The sequence below is a fragment of the Nanorana parkeri genome, unplaced genomic scaffold (genome assembly GCF_000935625.1).
Source record: "Nanorana parkeri isolate BGI_ZX_2015 unplaced genomic scaffold, ASM93562v1 scaffold123, whole genome shotgun sequence".
Taxonomy (NCBI): Eukaryota; Metazoa; Chordata; class Amphibia; order Anura; family Dicroglossidae; genus Nanorana; species Nanorana parkeri.
The window spans coordinates 1,404,048-1,418,568 of NW_017306391.1; the positions used below are offsets into that span (position 1 = coordinate 1,404,048).

General features: G+C 43.9%; 1 protein-coding gene across 1 annotated transcript in view; it reads left to right on the forward strand.

Annotated features, from left to right (window-relative positions):
- AIM1 (absent in melanoma 1) overlaps positions 1-14,521 on the forward strand; it is a 106,039-nt gene that overhangs the window by 25,120 nt on the left and 66,398 nt on the right. Inside the window, exon 2 of the mRNA XM_018553520.1 lies at positions 9,136-10,997. Within this exon, the coding sequence (XP_018409022.1) occupies positions 9,136-10,997 (1,862 nt within the window). The remainder of the gene's footprint in view (positions 1-9,135; positions 10,998-14,521) is intronic.

A 14,521-nucleotide genomic window follows, 5' to 3' on the forward strand; every position in this document is an offset into this window, starting at 1 on the left:
AAAGCCGGGGGCGTGTAATGACACGCTGCCCAGCTTCCTGATTGGCCAGGAAGCCGGCTCCATGCTCCCTTGTCACAAGTGATGAGGGAGCATGGAGCCGGCTTCCCGGCCAATCAGGAAGCTGGGCAGCGTGTAATGACGCGCTGCCAGCTTCCTGATACCGGAAGCTCAAGTATCGGGCCAGGCATCGGAGCACTAATACTCGGTATTGGTGCGTCCCTAGTTATTAGTGCTACCGAGTTCACCTCTGTGAACTACAGAACACCACTCATGTCATGGAGATAAGTAGAGAGGGGGGTAATAGTCCTAAGACACGTATAGGTTTATAGGATACCATTAGGGTGACAGTTCTGCTCCTCCATAGATACAGTACAGTGGTGCAACGTCATTCATCCAATCAGAGAACACGTAGTACTCATTGAGAAAAGGGCAAGGGAAGTCGCTCAGCACAGCGGCTGTTTTAGGACCCAAGCGACTCTGTAATACACTGTAGTAGCTGTGCCTGCCAGGGATTATAGATATACAGGTGTATATATACTGTGTATACTATATATATATAGAGAGAGAGAGAGAGAGAGAGATTTTCAATCACAAAATTAAAGAAAGATCTTTCCATGTTATTACAGGTTATACAAATTACTAAGCTAGTAAGGGATGTGCACTATTAAAATACAGCACCAGGAGTTGACTTGAATCACATTGGTGTTTGAAATGCTACTTTTTACAAGATATTTAGCTTTTTCATTCCTGATGAATACAATCTTTACTGATGATGACATGTCCTATTAATTGGTTAGTCATTTCTCATGTTGAGCATTTGTCCTTCCATTAGGTTGTCTGATGAATCATTAGGGCTGGCTATTGGGTTTTACTGCTCGGCTGATGTATGTCAGTTTAACGTCTGCTAATATGACAGTTGTACGAATTGTTTCTCATCATAAAACGTATGCTGTTTGTGTTGGCTTCCATGGTAAATGATATCCTTGACTAGTGGAAGTATCATATACAGCCCATGTAACCTCTTTTCAGCTTTTCTACTTGTGCAAGTTAACTTCTGGTACAGTCAGGTTAGGAGACAATTCTTAGATATTTTTACATTCTCTCATTTTATTGAGTGAAATTCTTTTCTGAGGATCTCTAAATAAACGTCATTTGTGTAACCGAAGGATTATATAACCCTCTTCTTATTTTGCATTTGGTTGTCTGACATCAATATTGGACACAGCCTGGTTTATACAGGGGCGTATCTGCCGCGAGGCAAACAACGTGTTCGCCTTGGGCGGCATATTTCAGGTGGCGGAAGAGTGAAAGGACGGAGTCTGCGAGGAAGCGGCGAGGAGGTGGAAGAGGCAGAGGAGACGGAGCAGCAGGAGGGGGAGAGAGGAAGCAGCAGGAGGGGGCGGGGCAAGGCTGGGACGATGTCGGGTCAGGAAGGGGCGGGGCCGGGGTGGCACCGCAGGAAGCCAGTGCATTCTTGAAAGAACACCGGGTCACCAAAGAGCCGTCGGGCGGCGTAGAAGGCCAGGTCCTGCGATACCAGTCCAGCGGTGGAGGAGGCCGGGGACCAAGCAGCAGGTAAGATGATCACACTGCTGCTAAAGGGACCCTGCAGAGCCCAGCATGGATTCTGCACAGCCCACCTGAGAGTCTCGGGTGGGCTGAACAGAATCTGTGGTGGGGTCTATGTTGGGCAGAGCCCACCACACATCCTGCACCGGTCTGCAAGGTCTCGGGGGGTGTGAATGATCTGTGGTGGGCTCTGCAGGGTCTCGGGGGCTTTACAGGATCTGTGGTGGGCTCTATGGCAGAGCCCACCACAGATCCGGCACAGCCCCCCTGAGATCCTGCAGATTTAGTTGGGGGTTGCCCTAGTTTCGTCTTGCCTAGGGCAGCCCCAAACCAGAATACACCACTTGGTTTATATCCAAAGCTGGCCATACACATAATTTTTTTCTTGTTCAGCCCCACAAGCTGAATGAGAGAAATTGATCTATCCACACTGTTTAGCCTCGCTATTGTATTCTGATAGTGGAGGTTGTGCTAGTGTCAGAATGCATAAACAGTGACTGCAGCTGACTGGATGAGAAATGTTGGACCTGCTCCATTGACAAAAGTGGAGTGCAATGCCAAAACTCTATAAAAGATTTGGATAGAGTGAAGAGGGATTAGAATACTTATCAGGTTTTTATTGCTGACTGTATCTTGGTTATGGAGATTCACCCTCTCTGTTTGTCCTAATGACTGTTATCACCAAGAGTAAAACTGAAAGGAAATCCCAAATTTGCAGTTGTCACCAGAACAGTAATAGAGTGAAAAGCTTCCAATGGGGACATTGGAACATGACAACATTTCCTCACTTTGGAGGGATTTCTTCTTACTTCCTGTTGTGCTTATTGGACAGGAATAGCAAAGAAAAGCTCACAGATTAACTCTTTTATCCATAATGGGAAAAAAAAAATTTGGCTTTAGTCTCACAAGTGCCGCAAGGCCTAGTCATTGTCTTGCACTTTGGTACTTATTTCATTTTCTCCACTGTCTGTTCGTTTTTTATGTGTGTATTTTTCACTCCAAGGATGGAAGGTGTGGGTCTTCGCACCTGCCCTGAAGTCTAGGGGGAATATGTGTGAACATCAGGTTCCTTCTTCCCCAATACTGGGGGTTTCTCTTTGGGAGAGCCCATAACCTAGTACTCAGTGGTTGGCTTCAGCTGACCAGAGAAATGGGTCCAACTTGGCTTTGGCTAGGTGGGCAAGAGTGCTCTGCCCCTGTCAAGGGCCTTGTGTCCCAGGGAGTCAGGGATAGGGCCCTATATCTTCGGGAGATGGACCATGAGACACACACTAGTGGACATTTTTGTGTGTGTTGTCATGCACTTACTTTTGCTCACTATGGTGTTTAGTTTTTGTGCACCCACTGCGGGCTTAAACATTAAGTACTGGCCATGTTTCTTTTAACAGACAGACACACCCACTTTAAAAACATTTTCTTCCATTCCATGCCAAAACCTCCATCTTTATAATTAATTTTAATTAATGCATGTGAGGTGGATTTCCAGCATTTCTAATACAAAACTGCATTTGCACTTATTTCTCCTGTCTTGATATGCAATAACCTGTTTTTCCAGTCTTTGTACAACTTAACATTCTCTGGCTATTTTACCCTGATTGTTATCATAGAGATATGAAGACAGACAATGTTATATCTTGATGTGTTTCATTTGTCTCGATAAGCTGACTTGGCCCAAGTATACTAATGCTACCACTCCTCTTAGTACCTTTTTTCTTTGTTCACATTTTAGATGTCTATATGGGCTCCAGTAGAACTGGAAGAAGGCCTGGGCTCAAATCCAAATGACAGACATTTGTATATTATATAAGGAGCTAGAGGGGTGTAACCACATTACAATGTATATTAAACAAATGTTCTCAGCTAACCCTGCACACAACTATACACCCTTACACACCTCTAGAACTGGGTTTCTCAACCTGTTTTCAGTCAGGGCACACTCTAATGCAAAATCAGCTCTTTTACATCTGAATCCCATCCTTTCACATCAGAAGTCCCCCCTTTTACATCAGGATCCCCATTCACACGAGTCCTCCCCATTCACATCAAATATACCGCCTTCAAATCAGGCACCCCACATTCATATAAGGACTCCCCCATCACATCAGGACCCAACCTTCAAATCATGACCCACCCTTCACATCATAACCCCTCTTAACACCAAGAGCCTACTTCACATCAGGAGCCCCCCTTTCACATCAGGAGCCCAGCCCCCTCAACATCAGTAGACCCACTTTACACCAGGAGCCTCCTTTTAGGAGTCCTCTCCTACATCAGAGCCTGTCCCTCTTCACATCAAAAGCCCCCTTTACATTAGGAGCCCATTTGACATTAGAGTCCCTTCCTTTTCATATCAGTGTCTCCCTTTCACTTCAGTCCTCAGTCCCCCCTTTACATCAGAGTCCTACTATCACATCAGTGTGCTGGCTTAGGCAGCATGGCAGAGGAAGAGAGGCATAGCAGGCCTGGATGGAGGCAAATTTCTGTCCTCTTCTAAATGGATCCCACCTGCCCTGGATTAGCATCATTTGTTTTCTTGCGTTGCAAAGTGCCATGCATTTCCATGGTGCTGGTGGCAGCATTTCCATGGTGCATGGCACTTTGCAAAAATTTCAATGCAGAGGAGGTTGGTTGGCATATATTTCATTTTCAGGCTGCCTAACTTAATCAAAATGATCTGTCCCTCTCTGCCGAGTCCAGAATGGGGAAGGAGGGAGCAGTGCGGTTGTTCAGAAGTGCCAGAGTTCAAAGAAAACGACATCACTATTACTGACACAAAAAGGCATTATGAATTGCTATGCAAGGACATCATCAATAAGCGCTAATTGTAAACATTTTATTTACAGTATGTGAGGAACCTGAAAAGTGTTTCTGGGTGACCATATCTGTTTAGGCTCATGCATATGGACGTAATCATTTGGATTTTGCTGGCAAGGTCCTACATTAAAAAAATGCATCTCATGGTCTGTAAACATGCATTTAGATGTGTTTACTTACAGATTTGCAAATATCTTCTCAAATAAGTCTCACAAAAAATTTTTAGGGATGCGCAAATTAACGATTAATTTCTCAATTAAGCGTTAATCTTTTTGATCGATTAAAAATGTTTTGATCGCTAATGAAAATACTCACCTCTCCGCGGGCTTCCGGGAGTCCCGTTGCAGATCCGGTGACGTCACGGACATCGACGTCACCGGACTCCTCTTCCTTCCCCATGTGGCTCCGTCGGCTAACGAAGGTAAGGGGGGAGGAGTCCGGTGATGTTGATGTCTGTGACGTCACAGGATCTCTGACGGGACTCCCGGAAGCCGGCGGAGAGGTGAGTGACACTACATTTTGATGCCACAAGCCCCCCGTGAGATGTTTTAGATAATTTAGATGCAGAGCTAAAATAAATGAAATCATCCACTGCTTTAGGCATTACAGTTTTTGTTCACAGCTGTGGTACAGGGAGGATCTTTAATTCACACCCAAACTATCCTGTTAAATAATGTGGACTAAATGCTTATGGTTAACTAGTACTCATACGTATAATAAGCGTAAGCTTTTCCAGAGCTGTTTAAATAAATCATTTCTATAGTGCTGACAATGCTGTGCTTTTACATACTGCACATTCACATCAGTGCCTGTCCAAGAAGCCTACAATCTAAGCTCCCCATGTCACATACTGTCACCGGACTCCTTCCCCAAGTGGCTCCGTCGGCTAACAAAGGGAAGGGGAGGAGTCCGGTGACGTCGATGTCCGTGACGTCACCGGACTCCTCCCCCCTTCCCTTCGTTAGCCGACGGAGCCACTTGGGCCGGTGATCTGTCGACACGCAGAACTGAGAGTTCTGCGACTGCCTGACTTCCGGTTCTGTTACAACTAAGAGGTTTGCCAAAGAAACTTGTTCTGTACGAGCGCCAGCCAAGGCATCGGCCTATACACATACAGCACAGCAATGAAGTAATAAAATGAACTAGGATCACACTAATCCAGCACGTTATTATTCTGAGTTGCCCCACTCAAGCGGCGGCCATATTGAGTGGGGCACATGAGATTAATAACGTGCTGGATTAGTGTGATCCTAGTTAATTGTATTACTTCATTGCTGTGCTGTATGTGTACAGGCCAATGTAGTTGAATCTGTATGTGCGTTATAATTAATCGAAATTAATCGATTTAAAAAAATTTCGATTAATGGAACACGAAAAGTTTAATCAGTAACAGCCCTAAAAAATGTACATTTTTATTTCATCCACGAGGGTGCATATGACACTTCTCTGCCATTGCCAAGCAGTGTGGTCGGACAGTTTAAGAACCTCTGTCCTACCATGCCGCTAACAAGGAGACAAAGTTTTGAGTGACAGAGCTGGTTTCTGGCAGCAGGGGCCTCTCTGGAGACCAGCTCTGCTATTCATAATAGATTACTCAGCGCTGTGGGCTATAATCTATCTGTTGGGGCTGTATATTTACAAGCAGTCCCACATACCCCTCCAGTGCTGAGTGATCTTTCATGAATGAACAGTGAGCACTGTCGGGGCCAGTGTACGTGGTTTCACATATCCGGGCTTAATTGTAGAAACTAAGCCTGGATGGGTGAAGCGCGTTAGTGGTGAGTGATCATCAGGTGGGGATCAAAATATACTGTTGGTTGGATTTTAATAAAAAAGAAGCATGTGGTGAAGATCTTCACTGTGCAGCCATTCCTTGAATCGATGTGTGTGTTTAAAGGAGGATCTGAAACCAATCTTTCTGTAGTGTATAAACACCATCTTATCTGCATAATTCTTCAGCATGACTGAACACTGTGAGTGGAATTGATCAAAACTGGAGCAGTTGCACAACAACCAATCAGCCTCTCTCTTTTATTTTCAAAGCTTAACTGAAGAAAATGAAGTGAGAAGCTGATTGGTTGCCATGGGCAACTGCTCCAGTTTTGATAAATTCCGATCTGCGAGATCTCGGTGATCCAGCGTGCAATAGTGATAGTTAGGAAACAAGTGCATTAATAAAGTAAATAATAACAAGCACTCGTGTGCCATTAAGGACAATGAAGATTTTTTGAAAGCTCTAATGCATGCAGCAAAATAACTGAAAAAAAACATTTGGAATTTGATTGTGTGTTTCTGACAAACAGCAAGAACAGACAGATGCTGGATCTTTCATCATGTCTGATGAAAGATTTTATGACTTTCAGGATTTCCTGTAGCTAAATCTCTTTGCTTGTTTCCAGGTTTGCCCACATTCTCCAGCAATACATGTTAGTATCTTAGTATCCCTGAGTAGAAATTTTGTAGCTGCAGGAGAGGGGCTCTGGTGGGAGAAGGATGGCCTGCACCGGGTGTGCTGCTTGTGTGTGTTAGCTACCCAATGGCAATAAGGCAATGAATGACTAAGGCTACATGCACATAGGGCTGTTGTGTGCGGGTGGAGATCCCAGAATTTCCAGATGTGTCTATACAGATGCAGACATTGTCAGCTCTGATGACAGGCTGACTACAGCCACATCTGTCCGTGGCTGTCAGCATGCAATCATAAATTGAACAATTCCGTACGGTTTGGGATAGATTGTCCCTAGATGCAATTTGTCTGTGTCCAGGGACAATCATGTATCTCCACAGGTAATCGTTTCATGTGCGATTACATGTGAACAGCCACGGAGAGATGCGGCCACAGTCAGCCTGTCATCACCTCAGGCACAGTAGTTTCCTCTGTACGGACATACCTGGGATTCCTGCAGCAAGAATCTGCAGGTTCTTGCCGCAGGATTCCCCAGCCACATATAAAAGTACTGTGTAAACGAGACCTTACACCACTAAAATCTTAACAACACTAGCAGCTAATTTGCGTCAGCAATGCTATTTAGTATGTTGTTTTTTTATCTAATACAGATATAACCGAGGAACAAGTTCACAGGCAATAAAACTGTACTTAACTGTGCAGATGTTTACCATAAAACCGTATTGTTTTCTGATAAATCCAGTCATTACTCTCAACTCTGACCTACCACTATAGTGCATCTCACTACCATTTCCTTTTTAAAATAGTGGATACCTTTAGGCCCCATTCTCACTAAGCGACATACCTTTTGCAGCGGATCCGCGTGGCCAGGATAGCACGACTTTCGGGGCAACGGTAGCGCGACCTTCACCGTCGGGCTCCATTGAAAAATCGCACAAAATCAGCCGAAAAAGGGTCCTGCTGGAGCGACGGGCGACATGGAGCTAAGACAGCTCCATTGAATAGCATTGGCCGGCGACTTCTCGCGATATCGTGCAGCAAAAATCGCACGATAAATCGCTTAGTGTGAATGGGGCCTTAGGGTACAGAATATTTTCATGTGCAATGTGTTTTTTTGGGCGCTTGTTGTCATGTGCTAAAACACACAAACATGTATGTTGCATGCAGTTTTCATGTTCTGCCATTGAAGTCTATGGTGCCAAAAGCTAGCGTTGATGCAAAAAAAAACCCCACACCTGTACTATTTCTTTCCAATCCACGCAGTGCAGTACGAAGTTAGAAGAGAGGTAATTTTTTCAAAATTTACAATTGGGTTAGCTGAAGATCTTTTTTTTAATTGTTCTCAGCCCTTGGAGCCCTGTACCGAAAACTACCTGTTGTGGTCTCCCAATGCTGAGAAACAGGTGTTTTTGTTTAATATGCATTCCCTTACATCAGTGGTTCTCAAACTGTAACCTCATGACCCACATTTGTCCTCGGTCATTGAATTGAGTCGCACTGCAATGGAACACACGGCAGTGTGGGCTGCGATGGAGCTCCATCCATATGTGCATTGCTTATACAGCTCCCATGTGCGCCTGTAGAGGTGCCGGGAACCGGAATGTGATGTCACTCCAGTCCAGGCACCTACCTCTACAGGACATGTGGGGGAGCTATAAGCAATGTATGTATGGATGGAGCTCCCTCGCGGCCATACCCCCAGCCCACCCCATCTAAAGTCGGCACCGGGCAGCCTATTTTGAATGGCTGCTCTGTGTAAGAATGGACAGTGCTGCACTAGGGGGAGGCTGAGGAGCCGCTCACCTAGTAAAGTGGAAGACATGCAGCTACCCACTGAACATGGGGTCGTGACCCACCTTTGGGTCACGACCCACCAGTTGAGAACCAAGGCCTTACATTATACAATGCAGATTCCATAAATACAAAGAAATCTAGCTGAAGGTAGAAATTTGACAACGTATGTAGAATATCATATATATCTACAATGATTTCTAGGAAATTCCAGTAAAGGATTATTTAATTAACTGCTGTTCACAACTGTACATTATCTGGTCTGTGTTTATGCTGTTTATTTATTATGGGAGGTGTAGTAATGTCCATAAAAATTAACTGCATGGAGACTCATAGTTTTTATACTATGTGTTTGGCTGCTAAGCCATCTGTACAGAATTGTCCAGTGAAATAAAAAGTAAATAATGATTATCATAGGTATGTTGGGAGGAGGTCTACACCCTCTCTGTACATGGAAACTTCATCTTTTGTTTATATACATAGCTATATAGTTGCATTTCCCTCTGTATTAGACAAGGTTTTAACCTACTTTTATTTATTTTTCTTTTTTTCAGTCTAAAGCATCACCTACAGAGTTGCCTAAAAAAGATGTGACAAAGAAGCCTGGAAAATTTGAAAAATTCTTTACCACCAATAAAAAGAAACAAAGCAAAGGTGTCCCTGAATCTCCCACCAGCCCTACTGAGAAGACAGTTACTACGTTTAGGTCTGAAAAAGAGGTTGTAAGAGAGCGAAAGAAAGTTATCTTGGTGTCTTCCACTGCCAAAGTACAGACACATGCACGCAACTTTGCTCAAGTAGAACCTGCATCAGATCAGTTCACCGAACACATCTCAAAGAATTCTGCACTGGCTGTAGGTAGAAGAGAAATTGAGACTACAAATGGTAATGGTAATATTGCACTTACAGATCAGAATACAGAAAACACACAGAAGGAACTTGAGCAAACTAGTATTGAAAGACCTGCTGTTCACGCCAATGCATTTTTGAGCAGCAATGAGCGTAGAGAACAGTGCTCACCATCTAAAATTGATGCCCAGACCAGTACTGTACCTCTGGTAACAGAGCTTCAGCAAACAAGTCGTGAGAGTGCTACTACATTTTCAGATACTAGTCAGAAAAACTCGACGCCTAAAGTCATCCGCCAGAACAGTAATGAGAAAAGTGTACGGAATGTACCGCAATCTCCTGGAAGAAGAAGCTCTACAGATGGAGAAACTACCAAGTTCAGCGTGAGGAGAATTCAGGTATTTTCACAAGAAACAAATACTACTAAAGAGGAGTCCCCCAAAATAGTGACCAAGAAGACTTCAAGGTTCTCCGGTAAAGTGACAGACTCCAAATATAAAATATCTGATAAACCGCTTCCAAAATCAGGAAGCACAGACAAATTAAACTCTACGAGGCCACCGTTCCAGGTTACATTGCAAGGGGATTCACAGGACCAAGGGTCACCACCAGCCGAGCAAAATCTGTCCCCAGACAGTGCAGGTGGCAGTAGTATTTTAAGGAGACACGCAAGTGGTGGTGACCTCTCATCAGCTGTCAGCCCAACAGAAGGTGACGTATTTACAGGTTCTCCACAAGACAAGCCCAGGAATTCCAGTGCTAATGGACAATCAAATAATGGAAAAGTGTTAACATTTGATATCTACTTAAGTAAACCTGGGACAAACTCTCCAACTACCACACGAAACTCTAGCAGCGGAGAGACAATGGAGAGAAAACCAAACAGGAAGAGGCGCTCATTAAAATCCCAGAGCAGTCAGAATGAGGAGAAGAAAACCGAAAACAGTGTATTCCATGATGATGTTTTCGAGGAAGGTAGCTTTACAGGTATTCAGGAAAAATCAGCCATATCTGATAGTAATATAAAACCTGCACCTCCGTCACCTGAGTCTAACGGCACTGTATCAGCCAACCAAGAACTAAAGGCGGGAGCTAATCCAAAACATTCGCCCAAGGGTGAATCAGACAAAGATAAACAGCAACACCCAGCCTCCAGCCCTCTGAGGAAAAAAACTGTGACTGCCTGGGCTCCCTCTTCCCCAACAGTCCGCAAAGCACAGAGCAGGGATCCTGTGTTTAGAAATCAGACTGTAGCAGCTGCTGCCAAAGTCTCTGAGTTTAAGCAGCCTGCTCTTGTTTCTACAACAAAAGACGCCTACGTGGAAAAAGCATGTGTGCCTGGATCCTTAACTGGAAGCGGAGGGGAGGATTTGAGTGATCCTGTACGGGGCATAAGCCCAACAGCAGCAGGTGTTCTCTCGCAGGACAAGAAGACAAAACAAGAGAGCATCCAGGGAGGGAAGTCTGAAGCAGACAGTCCTAAAAAGTCCCATAACTCAGATCCACTAAAACTACATGTTTCTGTGAATGACAGCAATAAATCTACAGTGACATCTAAACTCAATATGTAAGTACCTGTCCCTTTTTATATACTCTATATAATATGTCTGTGCTTGCGCTTTATTTGTAAAGCTAAATATATTCACGTAGAGTATTGACATACATGAAAATAAGATGATTGTAAAAAGGGCAGCTTGGTTATTATTTCCGTTTTTCACAAGGCTGCCTATAAATTCTAGTGCTTCTCTGTTTTATCTTGAACTTTACACACAGCCTATGTACACATTTAGGTACATGTAGGTCATTTAAACTGAACATGTAAATAGATGGCTTCAGTTCATCTCATGATAGCGACAGGCACGAGAACATAAGAATGGACGCCTGACAGGGATCATTTCATTGATGTGGCTGCTGCAGGATGTAAAGGTTATAAATGCTGTTGGATTATCGATCAGGACACAGTAGCTCTCTGTTAATAGCATGGCACAACTAATTATACTGAAGACTTAAATAAACAGAAGCTTTGTACTGGTATAAAAGTCTTAATAGCAAAATTCTAAGGTGTGTCTAGTATTTTACATCTGGCATGGCAAATGAAGCAGGTTCTTTGTCCTTCCTAATATGATTCATTAGACTATAGTAAAGCTTTCTTCACTCATTTACCTTCTTTATTACATATAACACTAGTCATGGTTTTCTGCTGCTTTAGCCTACCCTCTGTGGTTTGACGTTTTGTACGGACACATATTCCTTTCCACAGCACTGTATAGAACAGTTACTTGAGCAGTTGTGGATTTCCTACCAGCTTGAACAAATTTGGCCATTCTCTTTGACCTCTCACGTTTACAAGGGGTTGATCATCTATATCGCATGTGTCAAACTCAAGACACGGGGGCCGAATCCGGCCCACCAGGCCATTTCCTAGACTTCTACTTTCAGATCTAGGTATTACGTTATTACTAAAACCAGTGATAATCCAATGCAGAGGCAATTATGATAAAGATTACATACATTTATATAGTCTTACAGATACCTTTGAGTGCAACCATAATGTTGATGCGGCCCTCGATTAAATTGAGTTTGACACCCCTGATCTAGATGTACTTTTGCTTTTCTCGGTTAAAGTCAGAGCCTATAATGTGTGAACATATTGACACATCTGACATCAGCAATCATTTTACAGTCCAAGTCACTTCAATTGCCAACGGTGTAAGATGACAGTTGGGAGACAAACTAATGTCTGTGGGGCAGGGCCACACAGTCCCAACCAACCACCCTTGGGTGATAGATCATGCAATTAAGCAGGTCAAAAGTCTGTTCCATTGTGATAAGCAAGTACACTTGTGAGACGACAGATACCAAATCTAAAGACATTATTAAATGACCAGATGCAAGTCCTACTGTTTACTAATGTCCATGGGCACATTTTATATCATTCGTTTTCTCCACTTGAATGTTTGTTCACACAGAAAAGTTTTTAACCATATCTGCATGTTTTTTGGTTTAGACTTAGAGCCACATATCTCACTGGTTTGCAGTGGTCACTGACTGTATATGAGCTTTGTATGCATTACAATAGTTCTTGTAGTAACCTTTTAGCCCATTAAACACATGTAAATGTAGATAATGAAAGGAAATGTCTCATTGATTGATGTAACTCATTGAAACGTTTGCACCTAAAATTAAGTAAGGGGAAAAAATCACATTATCAGTGTTTAAAGGAGAATTATGAGGTGAGTGATTTCCACTCATCCTCATAATTAGAGCCGACGTGTGACATTGAAACTGTCACAGGTCGGCTCTATTGATCAGGAAGTGAGTGAACACATACCGTCGCTCATTCACTTCCCGATCATCATCCCCAAGCTACCACTCACCCCAGACTGGTTCTATTGAACAACAGGGTATTCTGACCCAGAACCCCCCCATCCCTCCCCTCCCCCCCGGGAGGGCAACACCACCCTCTGGTCGCATACAGAACTTCCAACAGTGAGTCATTTCACCATACTCATTTAACAGGGTAGTAGCGCTTCCTTTTCCAGTTTTCTTTTTCTTGCACACGGGGTTCCTCTCCCCGTTTATGGAGGCTGCACAACCGCCCCCCCCCCCCCCCCCCCCGCCCTTCCACTTTTTTTTTTTTTTTTTTATTAAGATGGGTTTAACATGCTGTAAATAATCTTTTATATATTCCCAATTTTCACCAGAGTAGAGCGCTTACTACTTTTTTGTTTTATAGCTGTACATCTTCAGTGTGAGATCTAAGGCTCTGCCTCCCTGCTTTCTAGACTCAGGATATTTGGAGTAAGATTTTAAGACTGTTCTCCTTGCTTAAGGCTCTAACATAAGGAGCCCTGGCCCTACCAAGGTGGTCGTCTCCATACAGACACAATGCAGAACAAGCATGGTAAGGCAGTAATGGGGAAAAGATCAGCTGCCGGAATACCACAGGCATTACTGGTGACTAGTCCTTTGCCACTTTGATGCCTATTATGAGCACAGCTTTCAAAGTTCTGTTCCTGTTTAATGTTACGCAGGAAAGTGTAATGTGTCTTTATTTTTCATTTGCATTTTTTTCAGCCCATTGTAAACAGTTACAGAGCAGTGCTTCATAAATCAGGGGCTGCCCCATTAGTGTTTATGCTGTGAAATTTGCAGTCCAGTCATATAACGAATAGCAGGCCAGACATTAGTGGATTTTCACTGCCATAGTTTTGCGCGTAGCCGTCAGAGAGTAATCAAGCAGTGTTAAAGTGAAAAAGAACAATCCCAAAGTGACTTAGTCCTTTGAAAAAATTCCTATTGGCGCATCACTATAATGGGTGCTCTTTGGCCAATAGGAATGTGTGTAAAGGTGCCCACACACCTTGCGATAATCGTACGATAATCGCTGGAAATCCCTCGATCGTACGATTATTGTAAGGTGTGTGGAAGCCGTGCGACCTCTACTACTGTGCGGTCGCACGACTTTTATCTTACGAACATGTTCGAAAACCCACCGAGAACCGTACGATTTTCGGCGGGTGTGTAGCATGTTCGTAAGATAAAAGCCGGACGGGCCGGTGTGCGCAAGCGCACACTGCCCGTTCGGCATTGCGGTCATCGGAAGACCGCCCCTCAGGGGGGCGTGGCTTGCGATAATCGCAAGTACGATCTGCCTGTCCAAGGTAGGCAGATCGTACGTTTTTTTAATTACCTTACAACCATCGCAAGACAAAAGTCTTGCGATGGTTGTAAGGTGTGTGCCCAGCCTGAGTTGGGAGGAATGGCAAGCTCCATCAATACAAGGAAGTGCTGGAGCTTTACGTATTCAGTATGCTGGGCATTCGGCCATTGCGGAAGTGAACGAGGGCTACCGTACTTCTTGGGTTCCTTAACTCTTCTTTTTTAGGTCACTTTAAACATGTTTTGTTCAGTCAGGAAAGACCTGCCTATCTATAGTCAGCCTAATTAATTTAATTTACTGTCTTTGTTAAGCTTATTCTTTTGGGTTTGGCTTTGAAAACAGTAGGAGCCATATACACTGGCCAGCTGTGGCAGTGCTCCCTCCAGCCTGTCTCCTCCTCCGCTGCAGGGATGGTATGTCCCTTAGCG